The sequence below is a fragment of the Pongo pygmaeus genome, chromosome 18 (assembly GCF_028885625.2).
Source record: "Pongo pygmaeus isolate AG05252 chromosome 18, NHGRI_mPonPyg2-v2.0_pri, whole genome shotgun sequence".
Lineage (NCBI taxonomy): Eukaryota > Metazoa > Chordata > Mammalia > Primates > Hominidae > Pongo > Pongo pygmaeus.
Window position 1 is genome coordinate 64913819 of NC_072391.2, and position 21065 is coordinate 64934883.

The 21065-nt window shown below is 47.6% G+C and overlaps 2 protein-coding genes across 3 annotated transcripts in view; one reads left to right on the top strand and one right to left on the bottom strand.

Moving 5' to 3' along the window:
- Positions 1 to 4527: 4527 nt before the first annotated feature.
- On the bottom strand, positions 4528 to 9141 carry LOC129015174 (uncharacterized). The gene is made up of 3 exons (XM_054452762.2): positions 9084 to 9141; positions 6413 to 6794; positions 4528 to 5305 (listed from the first exon to the last, which is right to left on the bottom strand). Exons 1-3 carry the CDS (start codon positions 9139 to 9141, stop codon positions 5041 to 5043), a joined length of 705 nt encoding a protein of 234 aa, XP_054308737.1. The 3' UTR covers positions 4528 to 5040.
- The window catches only part of CTCF (CCCTC-binding factor), a 74189-nt gene continuing 58732 nt past the window's right edge, over positions 5609 to 21065 (top strand). Inside the window, exons 1-2 of one of the 2 annotated variants that reach the window (XM_054453956.2) lie at positions 5609 to 5846; positions 14332 to 14448. The gene's annotated coding sequence lies outside the window, so the exon portion shown is untranslated. The remainder of the gene's footprint in view (positions 5847 to 14331; positions 14449 to 21065) is intronic. The other variant, XM_054453955.2, reaches the window with a different exon arrangement.

A 21065-nucleotide genomic window follows, 5' to 3' on the forward strand; every position in this document is an offset into this window, starting at 1 on the left:
CCACTATCATACCTGGCTAATTTTTGTATTTTTGTAGAGACAGGGTTTCACCATGTTGGCTAGGCTGGCCTTGAACTCCTGACCATAGGTGATCCGCCTGCCTTGGCCTCCCAAAGTGCTGGGATTACAGGCATGAGCCACCACGCCCAACCTATCATCCCATTTTATAGAAGAGAAATCTATAGTTGAGTTGTTACTAATTCAACAGAGACCACACAGCTAATAAGAAACCAAGACTAGACTTGAATCCCGAACAATCTAATTCCAGCATCCAGAGAGGGTGACATTAAACATTTAAGTTACATAACTAACACTGCTTAATCTAATTAACTGCTCATCAAATATTTGTAGTAATTTGGCTTCCCCGAATGCTCTCCTATAGGGGATCAATATGGCTTTTGCCAGCACGAGGACACTGGTCCACTTGCCTGTTGTTAACAGCACTCTGCTTATCTAGCAAGCGCCTGTGCGCCTGACAAGTCCCCAAGGAAGGAATCTGCTCTTAGGGTACAAACCACATTGGGTTTCTGGTCCTGTATGTGAGGCTCAGGGCCAGATCTTTTTTTTTTTTTTGAGACAGTCTCGCTCTGTCGCCAGGCTGGAGTGCAGTGGTGCGATCTCGGCTCACTGCAACCTCCGCCTCCCAGGTTCAAGCGATTCTCCTGCCTCAGCCTCCTGAGTAGCTGCGATTACAGGCACACGCCACCATGCCCAGCTAATTTCTGTATTTTTAGTAGAGACGGGATTTCACCATGTTGGCCAGGATGGTCTCAATCTCTTGACCTAGTGATCCGCCCACCTCGGCCTCTGAAAGTGCTGGGATTACAGGCATGAGCCACCGCACCCAGCCTAGCCTTATTTTTATCACCTCAACTGTTTCACAGCCTGTCATCATATTTTCCCTCAGCTTGTTTCTTTCCAGCCTCAAACATTCTATCCCTTTTGTTTGGCCTTCTGTTCCTTCGTCTTTGGAGCTGACTCCATAAAGTAGGACACATCAAGATTTACCATAAAGACAAGAAAATATTTTGTTTATTTATTTTTGAGATGAAGTCTCGCTCTGTCACCCAGGCTGGTGTGCAGTGGCGCAATCTTGGCTCACTGCAACCTCCACCTCCCAGGTTCAAGCAATTCTCCTGCCTCAGCCTCCTGAGTAGCTGGGATTACAGGTGCGCCACCACGCCTGGCTAATTTTTATATTTTCAGTAGAGATGAGGTTTCATCATGTTGGCCAGGCTGGTCTCAAACTCCTGACCTCAGGTGATCCGCCTGCCTCGGCCTCCCACAGTGTGGGATTACAGGCGTGAGCCACTATGCCCAGCCAGAAAATATTTTTTCTTCCTTCCTTAGTGATCCTTGGCATTTTCTCAGCCCTATGTGAGAGCAGTACATAGGGTCCTTGTCTTCAGAAAGCAGGCTCCAAGGCCACTTGGACCCCATTCCTGGCTTTTGATGCCTCAGAGATCATAGAGTTATAAATATAATTAATATATAGTTGTAAATATAATCATAAATATAGTTGAGGTTTTTTTCCCTCTAAATCCACTGCCTCAGGCTGGGTGTGGTGGCTTACATCTGTAATCCCAAGACTTTGGGAGGCTGAGGTGGGCGGATCTCCTGAGATCAGGAGTTCAAGACCAGCCTGGCCAACATAGTGAAACCCTGTCTCCACCAAAAATACAAAAAATTAGCCAGGAGTGGTAGTGCACACCTGTAGTCCCAGCTACTCGGGAGGCTGAGGCATGAGAATTGCTTGAACCCAGGAAGCAGAAGTTGCAGGGAGCTGAGATCGAGCCACTGCATTCCAGCCTGGGCGACAGAGTGAGATTACATCTAAAAATAAAATAAAATAAAAAAATAAATCCACTGCTTCATATTTGCCTACATAAAAGCTTTAGAAGGTGTTCTTGCAGTCTACTCTTAAAGAAGATGGGGACAGGTGTGGTGGCTTACATCGCAGCACTTTGGAAGGCCAAGACAGGAGAATTGCTGGAGCCTGAGACCAGCCTGGGCAACACAGTGAGACCTCATCTCCACAAAAAGAAAACAAAAAACAAAAAACAACAACAACAAAAAAGGAAGATGATTTGAAGTAAAATCTTGAGAAAGAAAACTAATTAGCTTATTAATGTTACTAGAAAATCTAAAGTTTAAATGCAAGTCAGCTTTTAATTTTTTTTTTTATTTTTGAGACAATGTCTTGCTTTGTCACGCAGGCTGGAATGTAGTGGTGCAATCGGGGTTCACTGCAGCTTCAACCTCCTGGGCTCAAGTGATGCTCCTGCCTCAGCCTCCCAAGTAGCTGGGACTACAGGTGCACACCACCATGTTCAGCTAATTTTTTGTAGAGCTGGGCTTTTGCCATGTTACCCAGGCTAGTCTCAAACTCCTGGGCTCAAGCAATCCACCTACCTTGGCCTCCCAAAGTGCTGGGATTACAGGCATGAGCCACTGTGCCTGGCCTATTTTTTATTTTTTTGAGACAGGGTCTTGCTTCATCACCCAAGCTGGAGTACAGTGGCACACACATGGCTCCCTGTAGTCTCGACCTCCTGGGCTCAAGCGATCCTCCCACCTCAGCCTCCCAAGTAGCTGGGACTACAGTCATGCGCCACCACACTCAGCTAATTTTTAAATTTTTTGTATAAACAGGGTCTCCCTATGTGCATGTCAGCTTCATTGTTTCTAGTACATAAGTTCCTAAGTATACCAGGAGCTATTTGGGCTGAGGAGAATGCAAAATTCGAATATTCCAGAGGCATCTGTTTGGTAATTTTCCTCTGAATTTGTCTTTTCTTTATGTCTGAGTCCTAATGTGTACATAAGAGGCAAATGGGATAACTTGGTTTTTAGAAAAAGAAGGGTCACGTGTAAATTTTTCAAATACTTCACACATTTCTAAAATAGTATCTAATGGTATAAGGTAAGTAACTGGGATTAAACATGAGAAAACCTGCCAGGCACGGTGAGTCACGCCTGTAATCCCAGCACTTTGGGAGGCCGAGGCAGGCGGATCACCTGAGGTTGGGAGTTCAAGACCAGCCTGACCAACATGGAGAAACCCCATCTCTACTAAAAATACAAAATTAGTCGGGGGTGGTGGCGCATGCCTGTAATCCCAGCTACTCAGGAGGCGGAGGCAGGAGAATTGCTTGAACCCAGGAGGCAGAGGTTGCGGTGAGCCGAGATCACACCATTGCCCTCCAGCCTGGGCGTTAAGAGTGAAACTCCATCTCAAAAAAAAAAAAAAAAAAAAAAAGAAATGAGAAAAATTGGGTCCTAGTGTTGAGAAGCTGTACTATCCCTTTTCTTCATGTCTGTACCCAAGCAGCTGAATGTTGGAGAAAAACCAACACACTGGCCCAACTGGTTTACCTTTAACGTCATGATCACAAACCTCAGATGAGTACCCAATGCCACCAAGGCAATCCTGTTAAGGACTTGCCTTCCCTCTCCCCTGCACTTGCATCTGTCTTCACCTTTGTTGCCCTTATCATGAATGGAAGCATCCCTGTTCCTCTCCAAGGTCAACCCTCCCTGTTTCCTTATATCTTCTCATGGATTTCACTCCTATATGGGTCAAGCAAGCCTTCTCTCTCCTGGATCACCCATCTTTCTTCCCCACCGTATCACTCCCAACAGCACATAAACATGCTCTGGGAACCCTACCATCTTTTATTTTATTTATTATTATTTTTTGAGATGGAGTCCCGCTTTGTTGCCCAGGCTGGAGCGCTGTGGCCCAATCCTGGCTCTCTGCAACCTCTGCCTCCCGGGTTCAAGCAATTCTCCTGCCTCAGCCTCCCCAGTAGCTGGGATTACAGGCGCACGCCACCACACCCAGCTAATTTTTGTATTTTTAGTAGAGACGGGGTTTCACCACATTGGCCAGGCTGGTCTCAAACTCCTGACCTCAGGTGATCCACCTGCCTCGGCCTCCCAAAGTGCTAGGATAACAGGCGTGAGCCACTGCGCCCGGCCCCTACTATCTTTCAAAACATTTCTTCTTTCTATATCTGTCCCCAAACTTATCTGGTCCCTTCACAGCAAAAACTCTCTCAAATTGCATACATGTGCTGTCTCCATTTCCTCACTTTCCTGGTGACTCTTCAACCCATTCCAGTCAGGTCCACCTCCCTGATATACCCACGTGAATCAAGCCAAGGCCATCAGTGACATTCTCCAGTGACTTGCAAGGTAACCCAATCCAATAGCCACATCTCTGGCCCAAGTTTATCACACCGCTCAGCTGATGCCTCCTACCTGAAACCTTCTCTGCCCAGGGATTCCACAACTCAGTGCTAGCTTTCATGACTTCCTAGATGCTGCCTTTCAGACTCCTTCTCCACTACCCTCCCAATATTGGAGTGCCCCAGGATTTGGCCATGGAATTTCTCTTCACTCTTTCCTCCAAGCCAAGCCAGGGGTCGTAAACTGACAGCTCATCTGTGTGGTTTAATCAGCTCATGAAGTTTAAAAACATCTGATTCAGTTGCTAACATCTAAAAACTCTGGAGATTTGACATCTTAAAAGTACAGATTTTTTATTCCTTTAGGGGAAAAAAAAAGAGTATGTTATTGGGCCAGCATTCGCACAACAGAACGGTCAGCTAGATGGACCAGAAGCTGCTCCCTAGATGCTGGGTCCATTTGATATCTAAGGGAAGAGTCATATTCCCTGTAAGTACCAAAAAGCTCTCATCCCAGAGCCACCAGCTCCTTGCAATCAGTTCTTGGTCAACGTGACTGCAGGTTGGAAAGGGTCCGCAGGCGCCTCCTGGGGAGGGGTGGGACTGAAGGTCTCCGCCCACAGAGAACAGCTCTCCCGCAAAGACAAGAAATGCACGTTTCCACAGAATTACACAGCGTTAAATACAGAAACTCCTTTCAGTAAAAAGCGACTGCTATGAACGTGTTAAAGCATCAAGTCTGGTCTTCCGCCGCCTCTCCGGGCTGAGGTGGCCTGGGGACACCAAGAGGAGGCCCTCCCACTCTTCTCTCGCACCCGCTTTTAGGTGGCCCTCTTCTAGGGCGGAGACATCACCAAAAGCCGCTGAGCAAGGACAGCCCTTCCAGTCGTAGCTCGCGGGCACGGAGCTGGGAGCGCGCGGGAACCGACCCGGCCTTACTCGGTGGCGGGCAGCTGTAAGACGTTCGGAGGGCGGGTCGGGCCTGGCTGGGGCGGAGACTGGGCGGGGCCGGGCACGGGAGCCTCCTCAGCCCCACTGGCTTGCCCCGCGCGCGCTTCCTCCAGCCACCCCCACTTCCCCAACCCTGTACGGGTTCAGGGGGCCGGAGACAGCAGCTAGGGAATAAGGTCAAGCGGACTGGATCCGGCACCGCCCAGGGGCGGCGGCCTCCGCCCAGGAAGCCCCACCCAGCGGGAGCCAGGGCGCCGCGGCGCCGGTAGAGCCCACGCGCGACCCGGCGAGGGCGCGGGAGGGCGCGTGCGGCGTGACGACGCGACTCGCGGCGCGTCCCGTGACGCCATCGCGCCCGCTTTTGAAAGTTGGCGCCTGGGGCCGCCTCCCATGCTGCCCTGCGACAACCCCTCCCCTCACCTTTCCTCCCCCGCCCTCTACTCGCCGCCCGGCCGGCCCCCCCACCCGTCCCTTCCCTTATCAGCACCCGCGGCCCCGGCAGCGCCGACGCAGGCGCACTGCACCGCGCCGCCGCCATTTTGTGTCTGAGCCTGTGGAGCGATTAAACCGTGCGCGGAGCTGCTTCTTTGGCGGCAGCGGCGGCGGCGGTAGCCGGTGCGGACGCGCGGAGCTCGCCGGAGACGCCGGGTGGCCGGAGCCGTGGAGCGGCGGCGGAGCGGGCGCCGCGGGGGGTGTGGCGCGAAGGTAAGGGGGCCCGGGGTGGAGGAGGTTTCGCGGGCCGCCTCTAGGTGTCACGATGGGGCCGCTCCGGTCGGCGCTGGCTGCAGCCCGGCGCCAGCGCCGCCGCCGGGGGGTGTTTGTCTCCCTCTACCGTCCCTGCTGCGGCGCGGCCGCCGCCATTGCCCGTCGCCGCCGTGGCCCGGCCGCCCCCCCCACCCCCACGCCCGCCCGCCCGCCCGCTAGGCCTCCCTTCTGGCAGCGCGCTAGGCCTCGGGCGGCGGCAGAGGCAGAGGCCCGCGCGCCCGGCGACTCCATTTTCCTTCCTTTGTCTGCCCTCGAGGCCGGTTCTTGGCCGGCCGATCGCCCGGCCGCGGCCCGCCCTCTGTCCTGTGTCCTCCGCCCCTCCCGCGGCGGGTGGCCCCAGCTGAGACACTATCTCCGCGTCCCGGCTTCGGCGCCCGCCTAGCTTAAGGGTTCGAACCGACTGCCGCCGCGCGCCAAGCCAGATCCCGGTGCCGTATGGGTGTCGGGCCCTAGCCGTCGCGTCTCGGGCTGCCCCTCCTCCAGCCAGCCCCGTCCCCGGAACCTACCCTGCCGCCCTGCGTGCCTCCCCAGCTGCTTGGCTGCTCGGCGGTCGCTCCCAGTCCGCGCGTCGCCGCCGCTGGTCTTCGTCTCCGCCGAGTGGCGCAGGCGGCGCTGCAGCGGCTGAGAGCAGAGGGACCCCAGAGCTGCCGAGAGCTCCCTCTGCAAGGCTGGCTGAGCTGCTCGCACCTCTACGCTGCCTGAGCGGGCGGGGGGACGCGCGCTCGCCGCCCCCGCTGCGCCCCCAAACTTGCGCCCGGGCTCCTGGCCCGACCCGACCGGTGCGGGCCCCCCACGGTGGGCGAAAAAGATACGAGTTCCGCACCAAGTAGTTTTTATCCAGCCGGGTTCGAACTCCCCAGCCGAGTGATAGCAGCCTGACTTTGTGCGCTCAGAGATCTCAAAGGGACTGAAACTTAAGTTTCATTCTGATCTCAAGTGACGTGACAAATTTCTGAATTTGGGAGTATGGACTAAGTCCCTTGAGTTTCCCTCCCGCTTTAAAATGTCCTCACACTAACTTAGTACCTGATGCTTTAGGGCTAGGTGAAGGCGGTTCTGCCCCAGGATTGTGCAACTCGATCTAGAGCGCCAGTAGGGCAGAATGAGTTTATTCTTGACTCGACTGGTAATTTGCCCATACGATGAAATATGAGGGTTGATGTTGTAATTGAATCCTGGGTCACTTGCTGCAGATGGTTTATAAATATCTACACCTAATGTAACTACTGTTTAGTAGGAGACTTCCTGTAGCCCCGAGTTCAGCGTTAAGTAAACATTAGCATACGTAGTCTTCATTCTTTGAGTTTCGATCAACTAGGAAAGTTAAAAACCAAGTCCTCATAGGTGGGAAAGGAAGTTAAACAGAGCATATATTTAAATTTATTCGGTCCTTAAGTTTTCTTTCTTCACTAAAAAGCTTCCCGTTGAATTGCGGGACTCTTGCTTTTCCGTAAATATTCTAGTGCCTTAATATAGTTCAGTGCAGCAGTTGATGTATCATTTCGGGTTGTTTTGGAGAGAAGAAAGTCTGGATTAACATGTTTTTAGGAAGGAAGCTATGTTAAGTTTATGAAGAAATTAAACAGCCTGGTCCTAACCAAAGTTGTCCAGTCCACTGTATGTAATCTCAATCTGTAGCTCCTCACTGCAGTCCTCTTCGTAGGCACGCTTTCTGTGTCTCCTTTTGGAACCCTGCAAAATGTTCCTGCCACACCTCTTCCTCAATAAAATTGCATAGAGTAACTAAATGCAGTAGTGTTGATTGATAGTTAGACTTGGGAATAGAATCACCTTTAATTATCTAATATGTTAGTCCAACTGTGTAATTTATTGCATTCTTTTGTGACTTTGTTTTCCTTTTGAAATTGTGGTTAAGTAGCATGTTTTATTTATTTAAATAAGCTCAATATTGAGTTAAAAATTAAAATACAGCAGGTGTATAATCAAGCCAGGAGTAGAGCTTGTTTTCCTGGGTTAGTACTGTGCTCCATAGATCATATTTTGCTTGTTGGTTTGGTTGTTTCATATGCAGTCATCGGCTTCTTGGGTTTATACGTCATTTATGCTGTTTTAGTGGAATAGACCTTTTCCACACAGTTGCTATCCTTTGAAATTCCCATATGCCAGGAATCATACTTTGTTTGGTTTTTATTTAAAAACTAAATCTACAGAGAGAATAAATTGAGGATGAATTGATATGTTAGGGTAACCCACACTTTTTTTTTTATTTTTTTATTTTTTTATTTTTTGAGACGGAGTCTCATTCTGTCCCCTAGGCTGGAGTGGCAGTGGTGCGATCTCGGCTCACTGCAACCTCTGTCTCCCGGGTTCAAGCAATTCTCCTGTCTCTGCCTCCCAAGTAGCAGGAATTACAGGCCCGCGCCACCACGCCCGGCTAATTTTTGTATTTTTAGTAGAGACGGGTTTCACGATGTTGGCCAGGCTGGTCTCGAACTCCTGACCGCAGGTGATCCACCCGCCTCAGCCTCCCAGAGTGCTGGGATTACAGGCGTGAGCCATCCTGCCAGGCCAGGACCTGTTATTTAAATTAGTGATAGGAGGATGATTAAAACAGGAATGTTTGCCTGCATAAGAAAATACTGCCTATTTAAGAGTAGTTGTGGCTGGGCGCAGTGGCTCACGCCTGTAATCCCAGCACTTTGGGTGGCCGAGGCGGGCGAATCACGAGGTCAGGAGATCGAGACCATTCTGACTAACACGGTGAAACCCTGTCTCTACTAAAAATACAAAAAATTAGCCAGGCATGGTGGCACGCGCCGTAGTCCTGTCTATTAGGGAGGCTGAGACAGGAGAATGGCTCGAACCTAGAAGGCGGAGGTTGCAGTGAGCCGAGATTGTGCCACTGCACTCCAGCCTAGGCAACAGAGCGAGACTCCATCTCAAAAAAAAAAAAAGAGTAGTTGTAAAGGTTAATTTTATCGGGATCTATTCAACCTATGTAAGAATTTAGGAGGTGAAGTTGTCCTTAAGATGCATTCAAATTCTAAGAGCTTTAGGATTTTATTTTAAAGTACACATGCAAATGAGGGCACTCACCTGGGACTTCTGAATGGCTTGGGGAGTTCCTTGGTGGAAGCCACTTATGGCTGACTTAAGGCCCTGGGGAGGAATCCTGGGCAGAGCCTTGCAGGCTGGTGCCTCCTGGCCAAAAGTCACCTCTAGAGACTGCTTTTTTTGCTTCAGGGATGCTGCTGCTGTCACAGCCACTCCACATCATCTACATTATAGACTCCACCTAATTTTTTTAAACTAGACCATCTGTCTGCCTAATTTACCTGTCTTGGCTCCAGATGACTTGACTGTTTTGCCAAAAATTAGGCCCCTCTTCAAACAACTCAGATGCATTATGATTTAAAAAGAACAATAATGGCAAATAATGTATAACTTTGAAGACCATGGTTCTCAATTGATGTGATTTGTAGGTGGGACATGGTGGCTCACCCCTGTAATACCAGCACTTTGGGAGGCCGAGGCGGGCGGATCACCTGAGGTCAGGAGTTTGAGACCAGCCTGGCCAACATGGTGAGACCCCATCTTTACCAAAAACACAAAAATTAGCTGGGCATGGTGGCATGTGTCTGTTTCTGTAATCCCAGCTACTCAGGAGGCTGAGGCAGGAGAATCACTTGAACCCGGGAGGCGGAGGTTGCAGTGAGTCAAGATCGTGCCGTAGCACTCCAGCCTGGGTGACAGAGTGAGACTCTGTCTCAAAATTAAAAAAAAAAAAAAAAAAAAGATTAGTCTTACCACATTTGTTTTGTTGTTCTGGTGGGGTGTTTGTTTGTTTCTGAGACGGAGTCTCGCTCTGTTTCCCAGGCTAGAGTGCAAGGGCACGATCTCGGCTCACTGCAAGCTCCACCTCCCAGATTCACGCCATTCTCCTGCCTCAGCCTCCTGAGTAGCTGGGAGGACTACAAGGCGCCCGCCACCACGCCTGGCTAATTTTTTGTATTTTTAGTAGAGACGGGGTTTCACCGTGTTAGCAAGGATGGTTTCGATCTCCTGACCTGCCTGCCTCGGCCTCTCAAAGTGCTGGGATTACAGGCGTGAGCCACCGCGCCCGGCCTGTGGGGTTTGTTTTAAGACAGGGTCTTCCTCTTTTACCCAGGCTGGAGTGCAGTGGTGTGATCACAGCTCACTGCAGCCTCCACCTCCCTGGCTCAAATGATCTTGCCACCTCAGCCTCCTGGGTAGCTGGGACTAATTTTTTCTAGATACGGGGTTTTGTCATGTTGCCTAGGCTGGTCTCAAACTCGTGGGCTCAAGCAGTCTGTCTGCCTTGACCTCCCAAAGTGCTGGGATTAGGTGTGAGCCACCGTGTCCAGCCCATTTTTTTTAAACACCTGTAAACTTTCTGTAGTCTGTCTTCGTATCTTCCCTGCTAGTATCTTTGTGCATTTTCTCAGTGATTTAATATTTGAATGAAAAGTTGTGGCATTGCATATAGACTGCCAAGATACAGTCCAAAGGTGAGGGTTAGGATGATATTCTTTCACACTTGATCCTTGTTTTTGGTCACTCTTGGAATTTTCAGGGGTAGAAAATTTCATTCCCTTTGAGGTATGCTAGTAATAATAATGGACTCCAGTACAGAAGTGTTGCCTGGACTAAATACGCTAATCACCTATTTGTGTTACTAAAAATTGCCTCTCTGAGGAGACTTTAGCTTCATCTAAGAAAGTATTATATCAGTGAGTTTTGTGGAGTTTAGCTAATTGTGAGATGGATTTCCTCTTAGAAGATGTACCTCATGTGCCAAATTGCTTGGAAACTTTTTTTTAAAAATACATTTTGATTGAGGCAGTGGCATGATCACAGCTGTTGCCCAGATAGGAGTGCAGTGGCATGATCATAGCTCCCTGCAGCCTTGAGCTCCTGGGCTCAAGCAGTCTTCCTGCTGCAGCCTCCCAAGTAGCTGGTACTATAGGTGTGTGCCACCATACCCAGCTGATTGTTTTTTTTTTTGTAGAGACAGGATCCTACTATGTTGCTCAGGCTGGTCTTGAACTCCTGGGCTCAAGCAAGTCTCCCACCTCCGCCTCCCAAAGTGTTGACATTACAGGTGTGAGCCACCATACTCGGCTTTTTTTTTTTGAGACAGGTTGTCACTGTGTTGCCCACACTGCAGTGCAGTGGTGTGATGATGGCTCACTGCAGCCTTGTCCCCCACCTGCCCCAAGCTATCCTCCCACCTCAGCCTTCCAAGTAGCTGGGACCACAGGCACACAACACTATGCCTGGCGTGTGTATATATATATGTATATATGTATATATATGTGTGTATATATATATGTATATATGTGTGTATATATATATATTTTTTTAAGATGGAGTTCGCTCTGTCTCCCAGGCTGGAGTGCAGTGGCATGTTCTGGGCTCACTGCAACCTCGGCCTCCCAGGTTCAAGTGATTCTCCTGCTTCAGCCTCACGAGTAGCTGGGATTACAGGTGCCTGCCACCGTGCCCGGCTAATTTTTGTATTTTTAGTAGAGACAGGGTTTCGCCATGTTGGCCAGGTTGGTCTGGAACTCCTGACCTCAGGTTATCCACCCACCTCGACCTCCCAAAGTGCTGGGACTACAGATGTGAGCCACCATGCCTGGACTTTTTGTTCTTGTTGTTCTTCTTCCCTGAGATGAAGTCTTGCTCTGTCACCCAGGCTGGAGTGCAGTGGTGCAATGGTGGCCCACTGCAACCTCCGTCTCCCGGGTTCAACCAGTTCTCCTGCCTCAGCCTCCTGAGAAGCTGGGATTACAGGTGCATGCCACCATGCCCAGCTAGTTTTTGTATTTTTAGTAGAGACCCAGTTTCACCACATTGGCCAGGTGGTCTCGAACTCTAACCTCATGATCCACCTGCCTGGGCTTCCTAAAGTGCTGGGATTACAGGCGTGAGCCACTGTGCCCGGCCTGCCTGGCTAATTTTTATATATTTTGTAGAGACAAGGTTTTGCCATGTTGCCCTGACTGGCTTTGAACTCCTAGGCTCGAGCAGTCCTCTACTGTGGCCTCTGAAAGTGCTGGGATTGCTGGTGTGAGCCATCATACCTGGCTAAATTATTTGGAAACTTTTTTTTTTTTTTTTTTTTGAGACTGAGTCTTGCTCTGTTGCCCAGGCTGGAGTGCAGTGGTGCGATCTTGGCTCACTGAAACCTCTGCTTCCTGGGTTCAAGCGATTCTCCTGCCTCAGCCTCCTGAATAGGTGGGATAATGGGCACATACCACTACGCCTGGTTAATTTTTGTATTTTTTATAGTAGAGACAGGGTTCCACTATGTTGGTCAGGCTGGTCTTGAACTCCTGACCTCGTGATCCGCCTGCCTTGGCTTCCCAAAGTGCTGGGATTACAGGCGTGAACCACTGTGCCCGGCCTATTTGGAAACACTTAATTCAAATTTAGCTCTTTATTTCATTTGGGATTTTATTTTATTCTTTTTTTGAGACAGAGTCTCACTCTCTCGCCAGGCTGGAGTGCAATGGCACGATCTTGGCTCATTGCAGCTCCGCCTCCTGGGTTCAAACGATTCTCCTGCCTCAGCCTGCCGAGTAGCTGGGTTTACAGGCTTGCACCACCATGCCCAGCTAATTTTTGTATTTTTAGTAGAGACGGGGTTTCACTATGTTGGCCAGGATGGTCTCAATCTCTTGACCTCGTGATCCGCCCACCTTGGCCTCCCAAAGTGCTGGAATTACAGGTGTGAGCCATTGTGCCTGGCCTGGGATTTTCTTTATTTCTTTTTTTTTTTTTTTTTTTTCTATAGACATAGGTTCCACTGTACCTTTGCTTGAAGCTTGACAGTTCATTTTGTAATTTAGGGTGAAAAGATGCCATCTAACAAAGTATTCCATTATTCAACTTAAAAAAACTATTTCATTGCTATGCTTCTAGGATTTTCAAAGGTCAGTAAAAGCTCCTCCTGCCAGTTATTTTTTTTTTATTTATTTTTTGAGACGGAGTCTTGCTCTGTCGCCCAGGCTGGAGTGCAGTGGCACGATCTCGGCTCATTCCAGCCTCCGGCTCCTGGGTTCAAGCGATTCTCCTGCCTCAGCCTCCTGAATAGCTGGAATTACAGGCGTGTGCCACCACGCCTGGCTAATTTTTGTATTTTTAGTAGAGATGGGGTTTCGCCATGTTGGTCAGGCTGTTCTCAAACTCCTGACCTCAGTTGATCCACCTGCCTTGGCTTCCCCAGTTATCTTACCAACCTGGAAAGCATAGCCTTTACTTGTGGCATGAACAAACTTAATCAGTAAGACCACTACTTGCTGAAGATATGGAAATAAACTGTTAGAGAGCCATTACTGCAGCCATAAGAATTAAATTTTTTTTTTTTTTTTTTTTGAGACGTAGTCTTGCTCTGTTGCCCAGGCTGGAATGCAGTGGCAGGATCTCGGCTCACTGCAAGCTCCGCCTCCCAGGTTCATGGCATTCTCCTGCCTCAGCCTCCTGAGTAGCTGGGACTACAGGCACCCGCCACCACGCCCAGCTAATTTTTTTTTTTTTTTTTTTTTTTTTTTGTATTTTTAGTAGAGACGGGGTTTCACGTGTTAGCCAGGATGGTCTTGATCTCCTGACCTTGTGATCCGTCTGCCTCAGCCTCCCAAAGTGCTGGGATTACAGGCGTAAACCACTGCACCCGGCCAAGGATTAATTTTTTGGTAGTTTGAGTATGTGTGCCATTATTTGGTTGCAATATTGTAGTGAAGTTTTTTGTTTTTGTTTTTTTTTTTGAGATGGAGTCTTGCTATGTCGCCCAGGCTGGAGTGCAGTGGTGCAATCTCCGCTCACTGCAAGCTCCGCCTCCCAGGTTCGTGCCATTCTCAGCCTCCCAAGTAGCTGGGACTACAGGCGCCTGCCACCACACCCAGCTAATTTTTTGTATTTTTAGTACAGACGGGGTTTCACTGTGTTAGCCAGGATGGTCTCGATCTCCTGACCTCGTGATCTGCCTGCCTTGGCCTCCCAAAGTGCTGGGATTACAGGCGTGAGCCACCGCGCCTGGTTTTTTTTTTTTTTTTGAGACAAGATCTCTCACTCTGTCAAGCAGGCTGGAATGCAGTGGCACAATCTCAGCTCAGTACAGCCTCAAACTGCTGGGCGAGTCTCCCACCCTGGCTTCCGAAAGCGTTAGGATTACTGGTGTGAGCCTGGAGTACTACTATTTTGCTACTTACAAATCTTTAGTCCTTTATATATTTAGCAAATGTGTGAAAAAATAAGTGAATGTTTTGTTATTGGCTTGATGGTGGACATTTATGGAATGGCTCAGTTAGTGACATGACATTAACAGGTGTTTTGTTTCTTTCCCAATTTTTTCTGTCTTCAGTTTTCCCTCATTTTATTTTTTATATGTGTATTTGTATGAATTTAGTGTTTCATAAAATGATTTATGCTTTTCTTTTAGAATGATTATGGACCTGAAGCCAACAAACAAGATGCGCTAGTGGACAGATTGCTGACCAGGGGCTTGAGAGCTGGGTTCTGTTTTCCCTCCTCAAACTGACTTTGCAGCCACGGAGAGGTAAGTGCTATTTCCATTTTTTCTATCTTAAAAATGGTAGTAATATAACCCTCCTGGAGTTGGAGGATTTGTTGGCTAATTCTTGGATATAGGGGATGCAGGATATCAGGTGATTGAGAGCATACAGGCTTCATAATCAGAGTCCTGGGTTTGAAACTCTGTACGACGACGTACTAGCTGGGTAATGTGGGGCAAGTTACTTTAACCTGTCTACTCCTGTAGTCCTCACTTGTGAGAGAATAACACCACCAATCTCAGAGACTATTTCAGAGTTAATGAGAATGTGTTTTGTAAAGCGTCAAGTACTATTCTGAACATGTACATAGAAAGATCCCAGGAAATTGTGGCTGCTTTTCTGTAGAAACCCCTGGAATGTGTATTTTGACTATTGGCAAATGAACTGAAAAGAAAGTCCATGACCTGTGGCTACTTGTAATTTTGATGAGAAACAGATGGAATCCTGTTCTTGGGGAACCTGGTATCCTGGATAAAAATTGTCTTAATTTGAGTTAGCTTAGCTCATTGCCCATTTTGTGTCAGAGTGTGACAGTAATTATCATTTTAATTTAGCCTATAATTTTTGCTATAAGATATAATGGACATTATATGGAGCTTGGAACAGGCCTTTTATAAATATTGGAATCTACTATGCTTTGGGATCTCATAAGCAAAGTGGGATTCTGGTTGTAAAAATTATCTCTTCTCACGGTACCAGAAAGCACATTTTTTTCAGACCCTAGAAAAATGTGAAAATAATTTAATTGTACATGTGTAATGGCAAAAAGGAATGCAGAAGTGGAAATTACAAATGCCAGGATTAGATAAGCTTATGTGAATGAATCATCTAAATGACTACTAAGATTTTTCTTACAAGCTCTGCCTGGAGCAAATAAAGAGAAGGGTATAGGAATGAAAGTTCTGTTATTCTTTATTTTCCATTTCTTTATTTTCTGTTAACCTTTATTTTCCAAATGGGCAACTTGTTATCCTGCTAGATGGGAAGGAGAAGGTCTGCGGTAGTATTCTGTCGCTCCAGAAATAACTTATGCCCTGCAGGTTCTTTTAGGAGTGTTGACACAGAGTGCATACCAATAAGTTGCTGAAAAAAGAATGCTGATTAAAAAACTATTGAGAAATCGAACCTTTAAGAGTTTAGGGAATGGCTTTATAGGAACACGTTAATCACTTTCAAGTGTTATGACTAGCTTAATTGCTTAGATCCCTGTTTCTCAAACTGGGATATGAATACCCTTAGGGAATCAGGTGGTATGATTTCGGGGTACTTGGAGTCACAAGAAAGATAAACATGACCCATCTTCCTAGAACTTCAGTTATACTCATTGAGGAGGTAATGAGTTAAGTAATTTAACTGGTAAGTGATTAAATATTAAATATTGGCCGGGCAAGGTAGCTCACACCCAGTACGTTGGGAGGCCAAGGCCTGCAAAATCCCAGTAATCCTCGTACTTTGGGAGGCCAAGGCAGGTAGATCACTTGAGGTCAGGAGTTCCAGACCAGCCTGGCCAACATGGTAAAACCCCATCTCTACTAAAAATATAAAAACTAGCCGAGTGTGGTGGCGGGTGCCTGTAATCCCACCTACTTGGGAGGCTGAGGCAGGAGAATCGCTTAAACCTGGGAGGCGGAGATTGCAGTGAGCCGGGATTGTGTCACTGCACTCTACCCTGGGTGACAGAGTGACTCTGTCTGCCCTACCCCCCGCCCCCCCAAAAAAACAAAAGGCTGGGCGTGGTGGCTCACGCCTGTAATCCCAGAACTTTGGGAGGCTGAGGTGGGCGGATCACAAGGTCAGGAGTTCGAGACCAGCCTGGCCAACATGGCGAAACCCCGTCTTTACTAAAAATACAAAAAATTAGCTGGGCATAGTGGCGGGAACCTGTAATGCCAGTTTCTCGGGAGGCTGAGGCAGGAGAATTGTTTGAACCTGGAAGGCGGAGGTTGCAATGAGCCGAGATCACTGCACTCCAGCCCAGGCAACAGAGTGAGACTCTGTCTCAAAAAAAAAAATAAAATAAAATAAAATATTATTATATTAAAACAAATAGACATTTTTGGAGCAGAATGAAAACTGTATGATTAAGATAACACAGGTCTTCAACAAAATGAGCATGAGTGCCTGAGTGTGGGAAGTTCTCTTTGTATAGGTTCTATAGTGGATACGTTTGAGAAGCAATACATTTGAGCTATAGAACAGCTCTGCTATCCTGCTCCTTACTTTGTCCTTGTATTTGTGTAGGGAAAAACTCTCAAGCCCAGGTTTTTCCTTTGCTTTCACACAACAACCACCATCAACACAAAAGGCTTACGTGGCTGGGCCTGGTGGCTCATGCCTGTAATCCTAGCACTTTGGGAGGCCGAGGTGGGCAGATCTCAAGTCCAAGAGATCGAGGCCATCCTGACCAACATGGTGAAATACCGTCTCTACTAAAAATACAAAATTTAGCCGGGCGTTGTGGTGCGCGCCTGTAGTCCCAGTTAGGAGGCTGAGGCAGGAGAATCGCTTGAACCCAGGAGGCGGAAGTTGCAGTGAGCCAAGATCATGCCACTGTACTCTGGCCTGGCGACAAGGTGAGACTCCATCTCAAAAAAAAAAAAAGACTTACGTGACCAAAGATGGGGTGGAGGGATTTTCCTCACACACGGTGGATGCCAACTAGGTGTCATCCAATTCAATTCCAACACCATCTACCCAAGATGGTGTCAGATCCCACACGTTTAGGGTTCAGTCCCATAAGACCACCCGTCCTTCCTACCAGTCACAAGCCCATTCCTTCAGAGCTTCTGACCAACTGGCTTCAAGTTGAGTTTCCCACGACCTCTTTCTTGGGTTCCATTAGTTAGCTAAAGCAGTTCACAGACCTCAAGGAAACACTTCTTTAGATTTGCCAGTTTGTTAAGAAGATTACTTTATTTATTTATTTTTGAGACAGTCTCACTGTGTCGCCCAGGCTGGAGTGCAGTGGTGTGATCTCGGCTCACTGCAACTTCCCCCTCCCAGGTTCAAGCAATTCTCCTGCCTCAGTCTCCCGAGTAGCTGGGATTACAGGCGTCCACCCCCACGCCTGGTTAATTTTGGTATTTTTAGTAGAGATGGGGTTTTGCCATGTTGGCCAGGCCGGTCTCAAACTCCTGACCTCAGGTGATCCACCCAGTTCGGCCTCCCAAAGTGCTGGGATTACAGGCATGAACCACCACGCCCGGCCAAAAGCATCTTCTTTTTTTTTTTTTTTTTTTGAGATGGAGTCTTGCTCTGTTGCCCAGGCTGGAGTGCAGTGGTGCAGTCTTGGCTCACTGCGAGCTCCGCCTCCCGGGTTCACAACATTCTCCTGCCTCAGCCTCCCAAGTAGCTGAGACTACACGCGCCCACCACCACACCCAGCTAATTTTTGTATTTTTAACAGAGACAGAGTTTCACCTTGTTAGCCAGGATGGTCTTGATCTCCTGACCTCGTGATCTGCCTGCCTTGGCCTCCCAAAGTGCTGGGATTACAGGCGTGAGCCACTGCGCCCAGCCAAAAGCATCTATTCTTAACTGTGTGTTTTATAATTACTAAGTATTGTTATTAACATATTACTCTTAACGTAAGTGGCATTTAAGAATTACATTTTCTCCATATGTCCTTGTGGATAGAGAAAAAAAAAGAATTTACATTTTCTTTGGTCACGCGTTGTGTTGCATGCCTGTAGTCCTAGCTATTCAGGAGGCTGAGGCAGGAGGATCGTCTGAGCTGAGGAGGTCGAGTTTGCAGTGAGCCGTGGTCCCGCCACTGCATTTCAACCTGGGTGACAGAGTAAGACCCTGTCTCAATAAACAAATAAGTAAGTAAGAATTAAGCTTTCTGAGGCTGGGCGTGGTGGCTCATGCTTATAATCCCAGCACTTTGGGAGGATGAATTTTATTTTAATCCCATTAGGACACCAAGTCCTGGCCATGCAGCTTAATAGCTATATGGCCTTGGGCAGTCCTATTAGAGGTGACTTCCTTGGGCTTCCCTTTCCTCTTTTTTTTTTTTTTTGAGAGATGGAGGCTCGCTCTGTCGCCAGGCTGGAGCGGCAGCCCCTGCTTCCCGGGTTCAACTGATTCTCCTGCCTCAGCCTCCTGAGTAGCTAGGACTACAGGCGCGCCACCATGCCCAGCTAATTTTTGTATTTTTAGTAGAGACAGGGTTTCACCATATTGGCTGGGCTGGTCTCAAACTCCTGATCTCAGGTGATCTGCCCACCTTGACCTCCCAAAGTGCTGGGATTACAAGCGTGAGCCACCGCGCCCGGCCAGGTTGGTTATTGTGTATATTTTGCATTAAACTGAACTTCGATGACCACCAGATAATACAAATGTTAATGAACTAAACGGAAATATTGTGCCATAGGAAAATGGGTTAGATTTATCAGAAAATCTGTTGAGCAGTAGAGAAATGGGTAAGAAAACAAGGTCACGTTGCGTGTTGCAAGGGATATAAAACCCTAACCCATTTAAAAAGATGAATGTCAGCCTGGGCAACTTAGTGAGACCTTGTCTGTAAAAAAAAAAAAAAAAAAAATGTTGCCAGGTGTGGTGGTGCACACCTGTAGTCTCAGCTACTTGGGAGGCTGAGATGGGAGGATCACCTCAGCCCAGGAGGTTGAGGCTGCATGCACTCTAGCCTGGGTGACAGAGTGAGACCCTGTCTTTAAAAAAAAAAAAAGGAAGGCTGTTAACCAGCAAAATGCTTATGAGAGAGGTTTTTTAATAGCATAATACCAAAAAGTTAATTATTATGGAATAAAAGTAAAGAAAATCCCAAACTAAAACCTGGCATGTAGCAGAAGCTCAATAAGTAATTATTTGGATGAATGAATGCCTAGGGAAAAAAGACTAAACAGACATGGAAATCATCAGTCAAAACTAGTAGTGTGAGGGTAGTTTGGTTTGGGGGTCACTTTTTGTTGGTTTTGTATAGTTTGTGTAATTTTTTTCATGCAAATACGTTTTTTTCTTTTCTTAGATTAAAGCAGAATTACCAAAATCTGGCTATAAAAATATTTAACCATAGGTGACTGGTTAAATTATGATACATCCCTATAATAGAATTTGTTTGTTTGTTTGTTTTTGTTTTGTTTTTTTTGAGACGGTGTCTCGCTCTGTTGCCCAGGCTGGAGTGTAGTGGCGTGATCTCCGCTCACTGCAAACTCCGCCTCCCAGGTTCACGCCATTCTCCTGCCTCAGCCTTTCGAGTAGCTGGAACCACTAATTTTTTGTGTTTTTAGTAGAGATGGGGTTTCACCATGTTAGCCAGGATGGTCTCGATCTCCTGACCTCATAATCTGCCCGCCTCTGCCTCCCAAAGTGCTGGGATTACAGGCGTGAGCCACCGCGCCCGGCCTTATAATAGAATGTTGTGTAGCCATTATGTATAAAAAATATGTTGAAATGGCAAGATATTTGAAACAAAGTACAAAGAAAGCAGATTATCAAACAATATGTATGGTATGATCTCATGTGAGAGTAAGTATATGTATATATTGGGGAGGGGACTGCAAATTTGGATATAAGCCAGAATGTGTGTGTAAAACCTATAGGTAGGTTTCTTTAAGCTTTCTCCTGTTGCGTGTATTGCATAATTTTTAAAGGAAAAGGGAATGCAGTACAGTAGAAAGTAGCACTGAAACTTTCTGATGAAGGTAATGAAATGGGCCAGGCGTGGTGGCTCACACCTGTAATCCCAGCACTTTTGGAGGCTGAGGTGGGCGGATCACGAGGTCAGGAGATCGAGACCATCCTGGCTAACGCAGTGAAACCCCGTCTCTACTAAAAATACAAAAATTAGCCAAGCGTGGTGGCGGGCGCCTGTAGTCCCAGCTACTGAGGAGGCTGAGGCAGGAGAATGGCGTGAACCCGGGAGGCTGTGTTTCAAAAAAAAAAAAAAAAAAGGATAATGAAATGATAAAAGGTGTTTTTGGCTAGTTTACTTGGCAGTAATGTCTAGACTTCTTTTTTTTTTTATTTTTTGAGACGGAGTCTCTCTCTGTCACCCAGGCTGGAGTGCAGTGCCGCGATCTTGGCTCACTGCAAGCTCCGCCTCCCAGGTTCATGCCATTCCCCTGCCTCAGTCTCCTGAGTAGCTGGGACTACAGGCACCCTCCACCACGCCTGCCTAATTTTTTTTTTTTGTATTTTTTTAGTAGAGACGGGATTTCACTGTGTTAGCCAGGGTGGTCTCATCATCTCCTGACCTTGTGATCCGTCCACCTCGGCCTCCCAAAGTGCTGGGATTACAGGCGTGAGCCACCGCGCCCAGCCAGTCTAGACTTCTTGAGTGGAATCGAGAGGGCCACTGGAACAGTTACAGAAGTGCAGCCAGGAGGAGAGTAAGGCAGGAGGAAGTTTCTGCATCTGCCCACCTGTTAGAGGGGATTGAGGTTGCAGAGGCAGTTCTTGCAGTGATCCTCACTTAAATTTGGTCTTAAACTTTCTTTAAATATTACCCAAGTAATGTTTAGTTTCATTCTTTGGAAGAGTCTAATGATTGTAGAATTACATTAGAACCCAAAGAATCCCTTAACTTTGTTTTCCCAGAGCTGAAGACTATTAATAGTCTGGTGTGTTGACTTTATGC

What these genes read in the sequence shown, in the direction of transcription:
- LOC129015174 (XM_054452762.2), bottom strand. Translation starts at nt 9,141, where the DNA reads ATGTGGAGTGGCTGTGACAGCAGCAGCATCCCTGAAGCAAAAAAAGCA. An exon ending in AAAAAAAGCAGTCTCTAGAG is followed by an intron (nt 6,795 to 9,083) that starts GTGACTTTTGGC and finishes GAGATCTCTGAG; the next exon opens with CGCACAAAGTCAGGCTGCTA. An exon ending in GAGGCACGCAGGGCGGCAGG is followed by an intron (nt 5,306 to 6,412) that starts GTAGGTTCCGGG and finishes CTTATTCCCTAG; the next exon opens with CTGCTGTCTCCGGCCCCCTG.